Here is a 15,152-nt window from a genome sequence, read left to right on the forward strand (position 1 = left end):
GGATTTATTTTACAGGTAAATTTGTAATTATTTTAACTATTTTAGCTATTGTACCTGGTTAAAATAATTACAAAGTTACCTGTAAAATAAATATTAATCCTAAAATAGCTATAATATAATTATAATTTATATTGTAGCTATATTAGGATTTATTTTACAGGTAAGTATTTAGCTTTAAATAGGAATAATTTATTTAATAAGAGTTAATTAATTTCATTAGATTAAAATTATATTTAATTTAGGGGGGTGTTAGTGTTAGGGTTAGACTTAGCTTTAGGGGTTAATACATTTATTAGAATAGCGGTGAGCTCCGGTCGGCAGATTAGGGGTTAATGTTTGAAGTTAGGTGTCGGCGATGTTAGGGAGGGCAGATTAGGGGTTAATACTATTTATTATAGGGTTAGTGAGGCGGATTAGGGGTTAATAACTTTATTATAATAGCGGTGCGGTCCGGTCGGCAGATTAGGGGTTAATAAATATAATATAGGGGTCGGCGGTGTTAGGGGCAGCAGATTAGGGGTACATAGCTATAATGTAGGTGGCGGCGCTTTGCGGTCGGCAGATTAGGGGTTAATTATTGTAGGTAGCTAGCGGCGACGTTGTGGGGGGCAGGTTAGGGGTTAATAAATATAATACAGGGGTCGGCGGTGTTAGGGGCAGCAGATTAGGGGTACATAAGTATAACGTAGGTGGCGGTCGGCAGATTAGGGGTTAAAAAAAATTAATCGAGTGGCGGTGATGTGGGGGGACCTCGGTTTAGGGGTACATAGGTAGTTTATGGGTGTTAGTGTACTTTAGAGCACAGTAGTTAAGAGCTTTATGAACCGGCGTTAGCCCAGAAAGCTCTTAACTACTGACTTTTTTCTGCGGCTGGAGTTTTGTTGTTAGATTTCTAACGCTCACTTCAGACACGACTCTAAATACCGGAGTTAGAAAGATCCCATTGAAAAGATAGGATACGCAATTGACGTAAGGGGATCTGCGGTATGGAAAAGTCGCGGCTGAAAAGTGAGCGTTAGACCCTTTTTTGAGTGACTCCAAATACCGGCGGTAGCCTAAAACCAGCGTTAGGAGCCTCTAACGCTGGTTTTCACGGCTACCGCCAAACTCCAAATCTAGGCCTTAGTGTCTAAAAACAATGGGGACTGCCATGTTGTAACTTAGGTTACCTTATCTGCTGTGGCCAATTAGGGACAGTTATAAATAGGTCACTAGAGTGTGCAGCCAATAGCTGTGAGGAATATAGCAGTGTTCTGCACTTCCATTTCTAACAGGAACTGAAAAGCTCACAATTTCAGAATGGAATTACAGTTAAAGGGAACAAACTAAATAATGATATTGCAGATGTTTTTTTTTATTTACACAGTTTATCATTTGATATTACAATCTCAAAGTGTTTAATGTCCCTTTAAGGTTACGCAACATACAGGATACGTCCGTGTCATTAATGGGGTTAAGGATCCAGCTTTTTATGACAAATAATTGTATTGCAAAAATGATGAAGTTCCAAAAAGCCTCCAAACGAAAAGTAAAATAAAATCAGCTTTATTTTATATTGATTAAAACATGGATGCAGGAAAATGAAAAGACAGTTTAAGCCAAAATGTGTCTATAATAATAATAATTGTATTGTTCTGTTAATGTTCGAAACACACTAGAGAGCAACATATAATTATACAGTGGTCTAAAAGGAATGACTAGATATCACGTCTTCTTTGTCAGCTGAAGTAGGTAGTGCAAAATTAACGTTAGATAAAGTTATCGTTGAATAATAACTTAGGAATGTGATGAAATGAAAGTATTTGACAAGAGAATAGACAGAGCTCTAGATAAGTGTTATCTGCAGGAAGACAATTTATCTTGGTTTTCAAAAATTCCACAATAAAGGGAAACTGGCACTTCACGCTACCTTCTAAACCAATCATATTTCTACAGTAATACACAGAATTGACTCTAGTAGAGAGATCCTGTTTTAGATTTTTTGTTGTTCTGTACAAACTGGTTCTTTTTGTGTAAAAAATAATAGTTTGATTGAATAGTTTACATTTGTAATCTCACTTAAAGTGACATACTAATGCAAAAATAAATGTTAAATCATGTAATTGTTTCAATACTGATTCTAGATTATTATGGGCTCCATTAGTTGTGTGTTATTTAGCACTTTTGTTGCACGTAAACGCCACTGGATGTAAACTTTTACAACTCGAAAGTAAATTGTTTACGCGTGAGCTAAACCCAACGCACTCTACCTTCAGGACTTCAGCTATCGTGACCGTGTGAATGCATTTGTCCCATAGACTTTAATGGAGCATGCTTAAAAGAAAAGTGTTTTAACCCAACACCACGTTACACCTACAGCAAAGGTAGTTATAAATATTTTACATTTTAATGTTCTTCACATAGAAGAAAATGTTCTTTTTATTTTTAAATATATATTTCTATATGTTACTTATTATTATTTTGTACCTATATATCTATATGAATATATAAAGTTATACATATACACACACATACACATACATAAATATATATATATATATATATATATATATATATACACACATACACACACACACATATATATAGAAATATATATTTAAAAATACAAAAGGACATTTTCTAGTATGTGAAGAAAAATATAATGTGAAATATTTACAATAAATACACTGTAAAACACATGATAAAATATTAAAATTGCATAAAAATTATTTTCATGCTTTAAGGTATTTGAGTGGAAAGGGCTCCAAAGTGTATAGTGTGTGTGTATGTATATATATATATGTATGTGTATATATGTATGTAAATATACATATAAATACACGTGTGTATATATATATATATATATATATATATATATATATATATATATGTACATCTATACACAAATATATATTATTATTATTATTAACAGGTATTTGTAGAGTGCCAACAGCATCCACAGCGCTATAAACATAGTTGGTATACAGGATAACATTAAAAGGGATCAAATGGGTAGAGGGCCCTGCTGAGAGTTGCACTTTTGTAGTCGGCTCTTATGAAGGCGATCTACAAACAGCTGGGCTCATACGCTTACATTCTAAGGGTTTCAAGGGGAAAGCGATGGAGTTAGGAAAGATTAGTGTTGGTTGTATGCATCCCTGAATAGTAGAGTCTTTAGGGAGCGCTTGAAGCTGTTAAAGCTAGGGGAGAGTCTTGTGGAGTGAGGCAGGGAGTTCCACAGGATAAGGGCCAGTCTGGAGAAGTCCTGTAAATGGGAATGTGCGGAAGTAACAAGACAGGAGGAGAGTAGATTGCAAGCAGAGCGAAGGGGACGGGAGGGAGAGTATCTGGAGACAAGGTCTGAAATGTAGGGGGAGCAGTGCAGTTGAGGGCTTCATATGTCAGTATGAGGATTTTGTGTTTAATCATGGAGGCAAGAGGAAGCCAGTGAAGGGATTGGCAGAGAGGATATATAAATATAGGAACATTTCAAATGTCTAAGTCGTCCGCTGCAATTTCCAAGTATATATATATACTTATATTTTAACCCTTATGAAGAAAAGAAAAAATATATAAATATTTTTTAGTAGATAGTGTATATATGAGTCTAACACTTTATTTTAATACATTTTCATTGTGTTTTTTTAACTCTTAGAGGCCTATTTATCAAATGTCTGTCGGACCTGATCCGACAGTGCGGATCAGGTCCGACAGACATCGCTAAATGCAGAGAGCAATACGCTTTCCATATTCAGCATTGCACCAGCGCAACGCCGCCCACTGCAGATTCGCGGCCAATCAGCCGCCAGCAGGGGGGTGTCAGTCAACCCGATCGTACTCAATTGGGTTGAATTCTGGCGATGTCTGTCCGCCTGCTCAGAGCAGACGGACAGGGTTATGGAGCAGCGGTCTTTAGACCGCTGCTTCATAACTGCTGTTTCTGGCGAGTCTGAAGACTCGCCAGAAACACGGGCCCTCAAGCTCCATACGAAGCTTGATAAATGGGATTCTTCTCTTTAAAGCTTGGGTCATTAATGCAAAATGACCTGCTTTGATGATTCATAAGAATGTCCCTTTAAATACTGAACTCAAAAAGATAGCTCAGAAATCATTACAAGGAACTGTTTATAGTTGGATGCATTTTAAAGATAAAACAAATTCTAAAAACACTCTGAGCATTTTCACATAAGAATACTTCACAAAAATGAACCTCCTCACCTTTGGTATCCTCTTTCTTGGTAACGATAAGTTGATGTAATTATTGAAACTTAAGTTAGAGTGTCTGGGTGGATACGCATCTCCGTTCTCTCCGTTATCTTTGCTTGCGGTATCTGAAACCACAAAAATGACAGAGACCCTTTGGTTGTAACACACCATTTCAGCCATACATATGGTTATTTTTAGTTGCCATTAAAGAGATATAAGTAGAAGCATTTTGCTTTTCTCGCAAAACGCCCCTAACACAGACAGACTAGAAATATATATATTGGCTTCAAACATTTGTTTATTAACTAAGTAAAGGGCATGTGCACATTTTGTATTTCGTTATTAGTTTGGCAAAGGAATAAAGAAATTATTCTCCATTGTTCTTCATCCAGTTAGTTCTAACACCGGATAAATTAACGGAGAAGTAGGACAACACAAGTGTACCCAGTGCATAGGGGTGCCTGCGCATCCCCAAAAGTACCAGCATCAAACAAGGAATTTGCGCCACTACAACTGTATAACAGCATAGAGTCCCTTTATTGGGGCACTATTTCCACAAATAAAAGAGAAACTTTTCAGGCTACAAATAGCCCTTAATCAGCATGATTAAGGGCTGTTTGTATCCCGAAACATTGCTATGTTATTCGTGGAAATAGTGCCCCAATAAAGGGACTCTATGATTTTACATAACTGTGCTTGTGCAAATTCCTTGCTTGATACCAGAAAAATTAAAACAGAAATGTAACATAAAATACCTTCTTTTTTTTTTACAGAGGTTTTGAGTGCACTTCTGTTACAGCAATTTTGAAAAAAAGTTCAATTTCCTCTTCTTGGTCAAATATACTTTGTTCTCTGTGTATCCTTTGTTGAAGAGCCTACCTAGGTAGACTCAGGAGTCTGTATGTCTGGAGAAATATCTGGCAGAAGTGTTTGCAACAATGTGTTCAATTGTTGAAAATATTGTTGCAAATCTATTGCCATATAGTGCTCCAGGCATGCACATGCTCCTGAGCTTATCCAGGTATGTTCTTCAACAAAGAATACCAAGAAAACAAAGTCAATTTGAAAAGAGGTACATGGAACTTGCTCTTTTGGAATCATGAACGTTTAATTTTGAGTTTCAAAGTTTGCCTTTTAAATTTTGCTAAATTATACTAAAAGAAAAAAAATGATCTGATGGTATTATACATTTTTGCATTAAAGGACCATTAAAGGGACATGAAACCCAAACATTTTCTTTCCTGATTCAGGTACAACATACAATTTTAAACAACTTTCTAATTTACTTCTATTATCTAACTTGTTTCATTCTCTTGATATCATTTGTTGAAGGAGCAGCAATGCACTGCTGGTTTCTAACTTAACAAATGGGTGTGCCAATGACAATTGGTATATATATGCAGCCACCAATCAGCAGGTAGATCCTAGGTTCTTTGCTGCTCCTGAGCTTGCCAAGATAAAACTTTCAGCAAAGGATAACAAGAGAAGGAAGCAAATTTAACAATAGAAGTAAATTGGAAAGCTGTTTAAAATTATATTCTCTATCTGAATCATGAAATACATTTTTGGGGATTCATGTCCCTTTAAGAATAAACATTTGTGAATGCTTAATCCTTAAAGGACCAGCAATGTACCCTGTATGTTGCTGGTCTTTCTATGGGGTTTGTATAACTTATAGTACGGTCTCAGGTGGGAGGGTATATTAGTGCAATCCCACACAATATTATAAACAAGGAAACCATTAACGACCGGTAATGTACATGGTACGTCACGGTCGTAAAGGGGTTAAAAATGAAAAAAAAAAAATATATATCTTTACTTTTTTTTTAAAGATATATTTCTCATATATTATGACATTGTACTAATTATACAAACTATTATTGTACATGGCTAATGAACTAAAATTACACGACCATCTAAAAGTAGTATATTTTTAAATTCTACTAATTTCAGTATCAGCAAGAGGGCAGATTGCAGCAATGTATGTTTAAAGTACCGGATAGTACCCTTATGAGAGTAATGTCACAGAAAACTGACCGTATGTCATCTAATCTTTAAAACCAACACAAGCAATGAGAGATTCACTAACATCACAGGTAGAGTTGATCAAAATGTTTCTGTGTGGTTTTAAAAAAAAAAACAAATAGACACATTTGTTCATTGCTGAATGTTTGTTTCCAACATAAAAACAAATGTTAAAGAAAGATTAAATCATTTTGTTGCCTTTAAAAGAGGTTATATACATGTATTTAAAGGGACACTGTACCCAAAAAAATTTCTTTTGTGATTCAGATTGAGCATGACATTTTAAGCAACTTTCTAATTTACTCCTATTGTCAAATTATCTTCATTCTCTTGGTATCTTTATTTGAAATGCAAGAAAGTAAGTTTAAATGCCGGCCCATTTTTGGGGAACAACCTGGGTTGTCCTTGCTGATTGGTGAGTAAATTCATTCACCAATAAAAAAGTGCTGTCCAGAGTACTGAAACCAAAAAAAAGCTTAGATGCCTTCTTTTTCAAATAATGATAGCAAGAGAATGAAGAAAAATTGATAATAGGAGTAAATTAGAAAGTTGCTTAAAATTTCATGCTCAATCTGAATAACGAAAGAAAAATTTTGGGTACAGTGTCCCTTTAAAGTTGTTCTTTTTTGTAAAATGGATACATCTGTCCTTTTTCTGCTCGTTTACCATGCCACTGTCTGCCAATAAAGCAGTGTGCGAGTTCTATTTATCCACCAGTGAGTAATCAATCCTTAAAGGGATATAATTGTTGTAAAAACAAATAATAAAACACTAAACACTGGGTAATACTTAATAGAAATCCTTGCAATTTGTATTATTCATCGTTTAAAAAGGATTTGACATTTTATTTATTTTCTTCTTTTTTTTTTACTTAATTTGAGCAGTGCCCATATCTTCCTGTCCCAGCCGCACAAGGGGGCTGGGGTCACTACAGGAAGAAAAAGCTAACTTGATTGGATAAACATTCTAGAGTAACATGAGTTGGTTTACTATTCAGTGAGTGCTAGAGAAACAGGAAGTTAGGTTTTGCCTATGCTCAGAAGAGGCAGAATGCAACCTAAGTTTTTAGCATGTCTGCTCCCTTATCTAGCTGCAGGCAGGGGCTACACTGAAGATTTTGCAAGAAAACAGGTACGTTTTTTTAACACAATCTGTTTCTTTTTATATTTACTTTGTTTTAACATATATTTTTGTACTTAAGGAGGATGCTTTTATACCCCTTTAAGGCCCAGCTGTAAACAGACATGCACTTCCTGTTAGCTTCAAAATAAAACAGATAGCTTTAATAAAAAAAATTTCATGCAAAATATTTTAAATGTGTTTAAACATTGCTTTTTCATAGGCCACTTTGCTGTTCTTTTAATTAAATAGAACCTTTAGAAATTGAATGTAACATTTGAATATTGATATTCAACTGTTTATTTGCATATACTTCAGGTCTTTGTAAGATTATTAAATACAACATTTTATTTTTATTATCTGAATGTTAACAATTATTTAACAGAAACGTTTGGCAGAGAAAGGATATTTACTCATCTCTGATCACAGGTCAGGGGTAAAATGATACAATATATATATTCAGCTATTAGTTACACTGAACTAAAATGGATATAAAATGAATCATAGCCTAAAAATCATACAGTAATATGTAATAATTATTCAGCCTTAAGTGGAGGATTGTATTTCATCTCTGAAACAACATCAAAGACTGATGAGTCAGTTAAAATGAGATATGTTTTTAATTAGAAAACACAAAGAGAAGAGTTACTAACCAACTGGCCTTAGAGGTGTCCCTCTGAATAATTCATAAAATTTAGAGAGGTACATAACCATGCTGAGTTTGTCTGGCTCCCCGCTGGAAGACATCTCTTTTCCCGTAGTGATGGGAGAGATTCCAAACTCTTTCTCTGCAATATCAAACGCCAGCTGGTTATTCCGCACGGCATCCTCTTCGTTCAATGAGCCAAAGTCACTGAGGAACAAAGAAATTTGGGTTAGGATCAGAGAATGTGGCACTTTTGTTCATAAAAAGGCTTGAGATTAAAAGGATTACGATTACGGTATGGAACTTAAACTATCAACTGAAATGAATAATGTAATACACAGTACAAAAATAGTATGGATCTGTGTTTTGTTTTGTTCTAAGATGTGCTTAGTTTTTACTTTGGGGTGGATTTGATTTAAATCACTAGTCCGTAAGACTGATTTAAATCATTGTTTTCATTTTTAGAATAATAAACTTTTCAGTTTATTTTTCCAATTACTAGTTTTAAATCAATAGATATGCATAAATAATTGAAATAAATGAATTAACTTATTGGGAGGTGAACTATCTCCAGTTTAATAGGTTAATCATTCATATTTGATCAACTTTTCAACTGTACTTTATTGAAAGGAGAAAAATAATGATAACCTTAACAATAACAATTTAAATAGTTTTATTTAAACTGAAGAAATAAAATGATTACCTTAATAATAATATAACAAAATATGTGTCACTAAAAGCCTTTAATATCAGCTCTTCTGGAGAACACAGGTACAGGTATAAGTTAGGTGTGCCCAAAAGGTAGATCAAGAATTCCCGTAAGATCATCAAGAGCCGACTAGTAGACACGTGAACGAAACCTCCGAATGCAGAAGGCATTTATTCTTGTGCAACAGCAAAGCGCTAAAATCTGGATTTGCACAGATTTTAGTGCGTCTCGTTGCACAAAAATAAATGCGGCAACGAAAATAGCCGCCTGAACGAAACCTCACAAGACTGATGTGTGATTAACCATTTACTTCTCAGCCAGCGCCCAGCAGTCATGGTATTCAAAACATATTTAGAAAAACTTCCAACACTGATATAAATATATTAGATGTGTAATGTAAAAAGAAAATAAAGTTATTATCTAGTTTTATTCTGTACAGTCTACTGCTTTAAGTTACCATGCTGCCCATTTAAAAGAGGCATTATACTAAATTTTTATTATTTTTGTATGTAAAAAAGTGTATTTTAAATAACGTAACTGGTTTAATGTGTATTTTTTTTGTTTTGTTTTTAACTGATGTCTCTCTGCTGCATAAAAAACTACTTTTTCTTATTAAGCTTGTAGAGGCTTGTCCTTCCCAAACAATGTTAAAGTTGTCACAATTCACTTGGGTATAATGGTATTGGGTACCTAGAAATATCTGTGAATAGACAGCATCTCCTGCAGTGTTCAATTTATATTTTACATTTAGTTAAATGGAAATACTGACTGATAGCAATAGGGGGTTGCAGAGCCTCACATAGTGAAACACAGTGGTTTCTGCATTAGTCATTTTGTTCCAATGATGCTTAGACTGGCATTAAATGTACAAATCCAGTGCCAATCTCTAAGCGTATGCGTTTGATGATCGGTAGGCAAGTTCCCTACACAGAGAGAAACAACCAATCAGCACCCTAGTAAGAATGGCACCAGGTGTGTGTAGATTAAAAAGCTAAACAAAATAGCTAAAGCAGTCTTTTTATTTAAAACATATATACTATTGAGATGAATGTCCTTTTTCATATCGGAAATTCTGTTTAACAAATCCCGGCCTAGATTTGGAGTTTGGCGGTAGATGGGCTGTTAACGCTCCGCGGGCTTTTTTCTGGCCGCAGCATAAAATTAACTCTGGTATCGAGAGTTCAAAAAAATGCTGCGTTAGGCTCCAAAAAAGGAGCGTAGAGCATTTTTACCGCAAATGCAACTCTCGATACCAGAGTTGCTTACGGACGCGGCCAGCCTCAAAAACGTGCTCGTGCACGATTCTCCCATAGGAAACAATGGGGCTGTTTGAGCTGTAAAAAAACCTAACACCTGCAAAAAAAGCAGCGTTCAGCTCCTAACGCAGCCCCATTGTTTCCTATGGGGAAACACTTCCTACGTCTGCACCTAACACTCTAACATGTACCCCGAGTATAAACACCCCTAACCTTACACTTATTAACCCCTAATCTGCCGCCCCCGCTATCGCTGACCCCTGCATATTATTTTTAACCCCTAATCTTCTGCTCCGTACACCGCCGCAACCTACGTTATCCCTATGTACCCCTAATCTGCTGCCCCTAACACCGCCGACCCCTATATTATATTTATTAACCCCTAATCTGCCCCCCTCAACGTCGCCGACACCTGCCTACACTTATTAACCCCTAATCTGCCGAGCGGACCTGAGCGCTACTATAATAAAGTTATTAACCCCTAATCCGCCTCACTAACCCTATAATAAATAGTATTAACCCCTAATCTGCCCTCCCTAACATCGCCGACACCTAACTTCAATTATTAACCCCTAATCTGACGACCGGAGCTCATCGCTACTATAATAAATGGATTAACCCCTAAAGCCAAGTCTAACCCTAACACTAACACCCCCCTAAGTTAAATATAATTTACATCTAACGAAATTAATTAACTCTTATTAAATAAATTATTCCTATTTAAAGCTAAATACTTACCTGTAAAATAAACCCTAATATAGCTACAATATAAATTATAATTATATTATAGCTATTTTAGGATTAATATTTATTTTACAGGCAACTTTGTATTTATTTTAACCAGGTACAATAGCTATTAAATAGTTAAGAACTATTTAATAGTTACCTAGTTAAAATAATAACAAAATTACCTGTAAAATAAGTCCTAACCTAAGTTATAATTAAACCTAACACTACCCTATCAATAAATTAATTAAATAAAATACCTACAATTACCTACAATAAAACCTAACACTACACTATCAATAAATAAATTAAATACAATTTCTACAAATAACTACAATTACATAAACTAACTAAAGTACAAAAAATAAAAAAGAACTAAGTTACAAAAAATAAAAAAATATTTACAAACATAAGAAAAATATTACAACAATTTTAAACTAATTACACCTACTCTAAGCCCCCTAATAAAATAACAAAGACCCCCAAAATAAAAAAATGCCCTACTCTATTCTAAATTAATAGAGTTAAAAGATCTTTTACCTTACCAGCCCTGAACAGGGCCCTTTGCGGGGCATGCCCCAAGAAGTTCAGCTCTTTTGCCTGTAAAAAAAAACATACAATACCCCCCCCCAACATTACAACCCACCACCCACATACCCCTAATCTAACCCAAACCCCCCTTAAATAAACCTAACACTAAGCCCCTGAAGATCTTCCTACCTTGTCTTCACCATCCAGGTATCACCGATCCGTCCTGGCATCCGGTGCTGAAGAGGTCCAGAAGAGGCTCCAAAGTCTTCCTCCTATCCGGCAAGAAGAGGACATCCGGACCGGCAAACATCTTCTCCAAGCGGCATCTTCGATCTTCTTCCATCCGGTGCGGAGCGGGTCCATCTTGAATCAGCCGACGCGGATCCATCCTCTTCTTTCTGTGTCTCCCGACGAATGACGGTTCCTTTAAGGGACGTCATCCAAGATGGCGTCCCTCGAATTCCGATTGGCTGATAGGATTCTATCAGCCAATCGGAATTAAGGTAGGAATATTCTGATTGGCTGATGGAATCAGCCAATCAGAATCAAGTTCAATCCGATTGGCTGATCCAATCAGCCAATCAGATTGAGCTCGCATTCTATTGGCTGTTCCGATCAGTGTTAGGTTTTATTGTAGGTAATTGTAGGTATTTTATTTAATTAATTTATTGATAGGGTAGTGTTAGGTTTAATTATAACTTAGGTTAGGATTTATTTTACAGGTAATTTTGTTATTATTTTAACTAGGTAACCAATAAATAGTTCTTAACTATTTAATAGCTATTGTACCTGGTTAAAATAATTACCAAGTTGCCTGTAAAATAAATATTAATCCTAAAATAGCTACAATATAATTATAATTTATATTGTAGCTATATTAGGGTTTATTTTACAGGTAAGTATTTAGCTTTAAATAGGAATAATTTATTTAATAAGAGTTAATTAATTTCGTTAGATTAAAATTATATTTAACTTAGGGGGGTGTTAGTGTTAGGGTTAGACTTAGCTTTAGGGGTTAATCCATTTATTATAGTAGCGGTGAGCTCCGGTCGTCAGATTAGGGGTTAATAATTGAAGTTAGGTGTCGGCGATGTTAGGGAGGGCAGATTAGGGGTTAATACTATTTATGATAGGGTTAGTGAGGCGGATTAGGGGTTAATAACTTTATTATAGTAGCGCTCAGGTCCGCTCGGCAGATTAGGGGTTAATAAGTGTAGGCAGGTGTCGGCGACGTTGTGGGGGGCAGGTTAGGGGTTAATAAATATAATACAGGGGTCGGCGGGGTTAGGGGGAGCAGATTAGGGGTACATAAGTATAACGTAGGTGGCGGTCGGCAGATTAGGGGTTAAAAAATTTTAATCGAGTGGCGGAGATGTGGGGGGACCTCGGTTTAGGGGTACATAGGTAGTTTATGGGTGTTAGTGTACTTTAGGGTACAGTAGTTAAGAGCTTTATGAACCGGCGTTAGCCCAGAAAGCTCTTAACTCCTGCTATTTTCCGGCGGCTGGAGTTTTGTCGTTAGAGCTCTAACGCTCACTTCAGAAACGACTCTAAATACCGGCGTTAGAAAGATCCCATTGAAAAGATAGGATACGTAAGGGGATCTGCGGTATGGAAAAGTCGCGGCTGAAAAGTGAGCGTTAGACCCTTTCCTGACTGACTCCAAATACCGGCGGTAGCCTAAAACCAGCGTTAGGAGCCTCTAACGCTGGTTTTCACGGCTACCGCCGAACTCTAAATCTAGCCGCCCATTTCTTAACATGCACATAATGTCTCCTCACTGCTGTAACTACATCTTACATGAGTTCTGGCCTGAAGTGGTGTATGAGTGCGCACAGGGCCAGGCCACTCTTCCAAGAGGTAGTTACGTCTGTCACTTTGACATTTGGGTAGCCCTCAGTTTGTTTCTGACACCAAGTCAATAGCTTGTTGGGTCTAATGTCTGACTCTGCAAATTCAAGAAAAAGAAGAAAACAGTTATATAGTTAATAAAGAGTTCTGTAAATGAATGCACAATAAAGTATTACAGTTTTATTACACTCACATACCATGTCTAGAAAGACCTACGGATCTTCTGATGGAGCCAGACCTTTCCAGTGGGAAGCTCTGTAATTCACTGGTTATATATAAATGTTTCACCTGTACAAAAACACACATTAGTAAATAGCTATGTTAGGGAAAATCACAAACACAATAGTAAGTCTGAAAATAGGACAAATATTGCACAACAGCAGACTGCAAACGATTAAATAAACCCGAATTTATGGATCTGAAGTTGAAGAAATGAATCCCTATATAGTTAATAAGTGTTATTTTACTGAAATAGTAGTGAATCCATTGTAGATCTTCACAGCAGAATTGGTAGCAGTTAAAGGAACAGAGTACTATAAAACTGGTTTTAGTTTTAATTTGTTTAGAGTAACTTGTTATACCAGATGCAGAGTTTAAAAGGTTTTCAATATTGAACCTTTAGGTATAATTTTGAATATGAAAAATAAATTTCTGCTAATTGAAATCAAAATCCAATAAATGGGTTTAGCTAGCAGGGAAAGCAGACCTCATTATCTTATCTGTGTAATTATTTACACAAGTCCTCCATCAGCTAATCACAGTATCATATATGTATACACTGTGAACACTTGCATATGCTCAGTAGGAACTGATGCCTCAGAAAGTGTGCATATAAAAAGACTGCACAATTTGATAATAGCAGCAAATAGGAAGGTGTCTTAAAACTGCTGCTCTAAGATTCTGAATCATGTAATCTTAATTTTGACTTAAGTGTCTGTTTGAGCAAATATTTTTAAATTAGACCCCCCTCTCACTCATCAGATAATCCTAAGCAATTTGGACATAAAAAAAATTGTTTAATTGGATTTCGTTTAAAATAATAGATTTTGAAACAAAAACAAAAAAATACATGCATTTCAATTAATCAGATTTCCATAACTATTTTACTTTTGAATTTAAAAAAACAAATACTCTGCTAACTTGGGATTCTTCAAACAAAAACGTTTGAAGTGAATAAAAGTATTAAAAAATGTGTTGAAAATATGAAGGTCAAGAAAACAAATATCTTCTCATGTTACAAAGAAAAATTGCTGCTGGATGTCTCGTTCTTTGGAACTCCCAAGACGCTTTCACAAAGAACAAGTACAGGGAACACTTTCAACATTAGATTTCCATTAGTGGAAGACCTTGCTCTGACTTCTTAAAGAGGCAGCCAACATGGAGGAGAAAGGTTTAAATATGCACTCTCCAGATGGAAATCTAATCAATGTCACTCATATTCCTTGTCTGACAAAAGCGGTTTTCTGAAGTTAAGAAATGCAGAGCAATTTTAAACTCTAAACTAACTTGGCTAGTGGTCATATTTCAAAGAAGTGAAGTCTTAAAAAAGATGTGTTATATATAAAGTAAGATGATATATTATTAACTCAATACTTGCTGGTGGAAAATAGCAGATGAAAGATATAACTTGACTCATTAAAGGGACAGTCTACTCCAAAAAATGTTATTGTTTAAAAAGATAGATAATCCCTTTATTACCCATTCTCCAGTTTTGCACAGCAAACATGGTTATTTTAATATACTTTTAACCTCTGTGATTACATTGTATCTAAGCCTCTTTTGACAGCCCCCTGGTCACATGGCTATTTATTTATTATGTATTGACTTGAATTTTAGCCAATTACTCATAAATAACTCCACGGACGTGAGCACACTGTTATCTATATGGCCCACATGAACTAACAGTCTCCTGTTATGAAAAGCAAATGAAAAAGCATGTGATTAAGAGGCTGTCTGTAGTAGCTTAGAAACAGGTAGAAATTTAGAGGTTTAAATGTTATAAAGATTATTAATATAACAATGTTGGTTGTGCAAAGCTGGGGAATGGGTAGTAAAGGCGTTATCTATCTTTTTAAACAATAACAATTTTGGTGTTGACTGTCCC

General features: G+C 35.5%; 1 protein-coding gene across 1 annotated transcript in view; it reads right to left on the minus strand.

Moving 5' to 3' along the window:
• MICAL2 (microtubule associated monooxygenase, calponin and LIM domain containing 2) overlaps positions 1 to 15,152 on the minus strand; it is a 529,879-nt gene that overhangs the window by 310,881 nt on the left and 203,846 nt on the right. The window contains exons 11-14 of the mRNA XM_053689298.1: positions 13,246 to 13,336; positions 12,998 to 13,145; positions 7,983 to 8,182; positions 4,198 to 4,310 (exon numbers count right to left, since the gene is read on the minus strand). Of these exons, the coding sequence (XP_053545273.1) occupies positions 4,198 to 4,310; positions 7,983 to 8,182; positions 12,998 to 13,145; positions 13,246 to 13,336 (552 nt within the window). The remainder of the gene's footprint in view (positions 1 to 4,197; positions 4,311 to 7,982; positions 8,183 to 12,997; positions 13,146 to 13,245; positions 13,337 to 15,152) is intronic.

The sequence above is a fragment of the Bombina bombina genome, chromosome 7 (assembly GCF_027579735.1).
Source record: "Bombina bombina isolate aBomBom1 chromosome 7, aBomBom1.pri, whole genome shotgun sequence".
Classification (NCBI taxonomy): domain Eukaryota; kingdom Metazoa; phylum Chordata; class Amphibia; order Anura; family Bombinatoridae; genus Bombina; species Bombina bombina.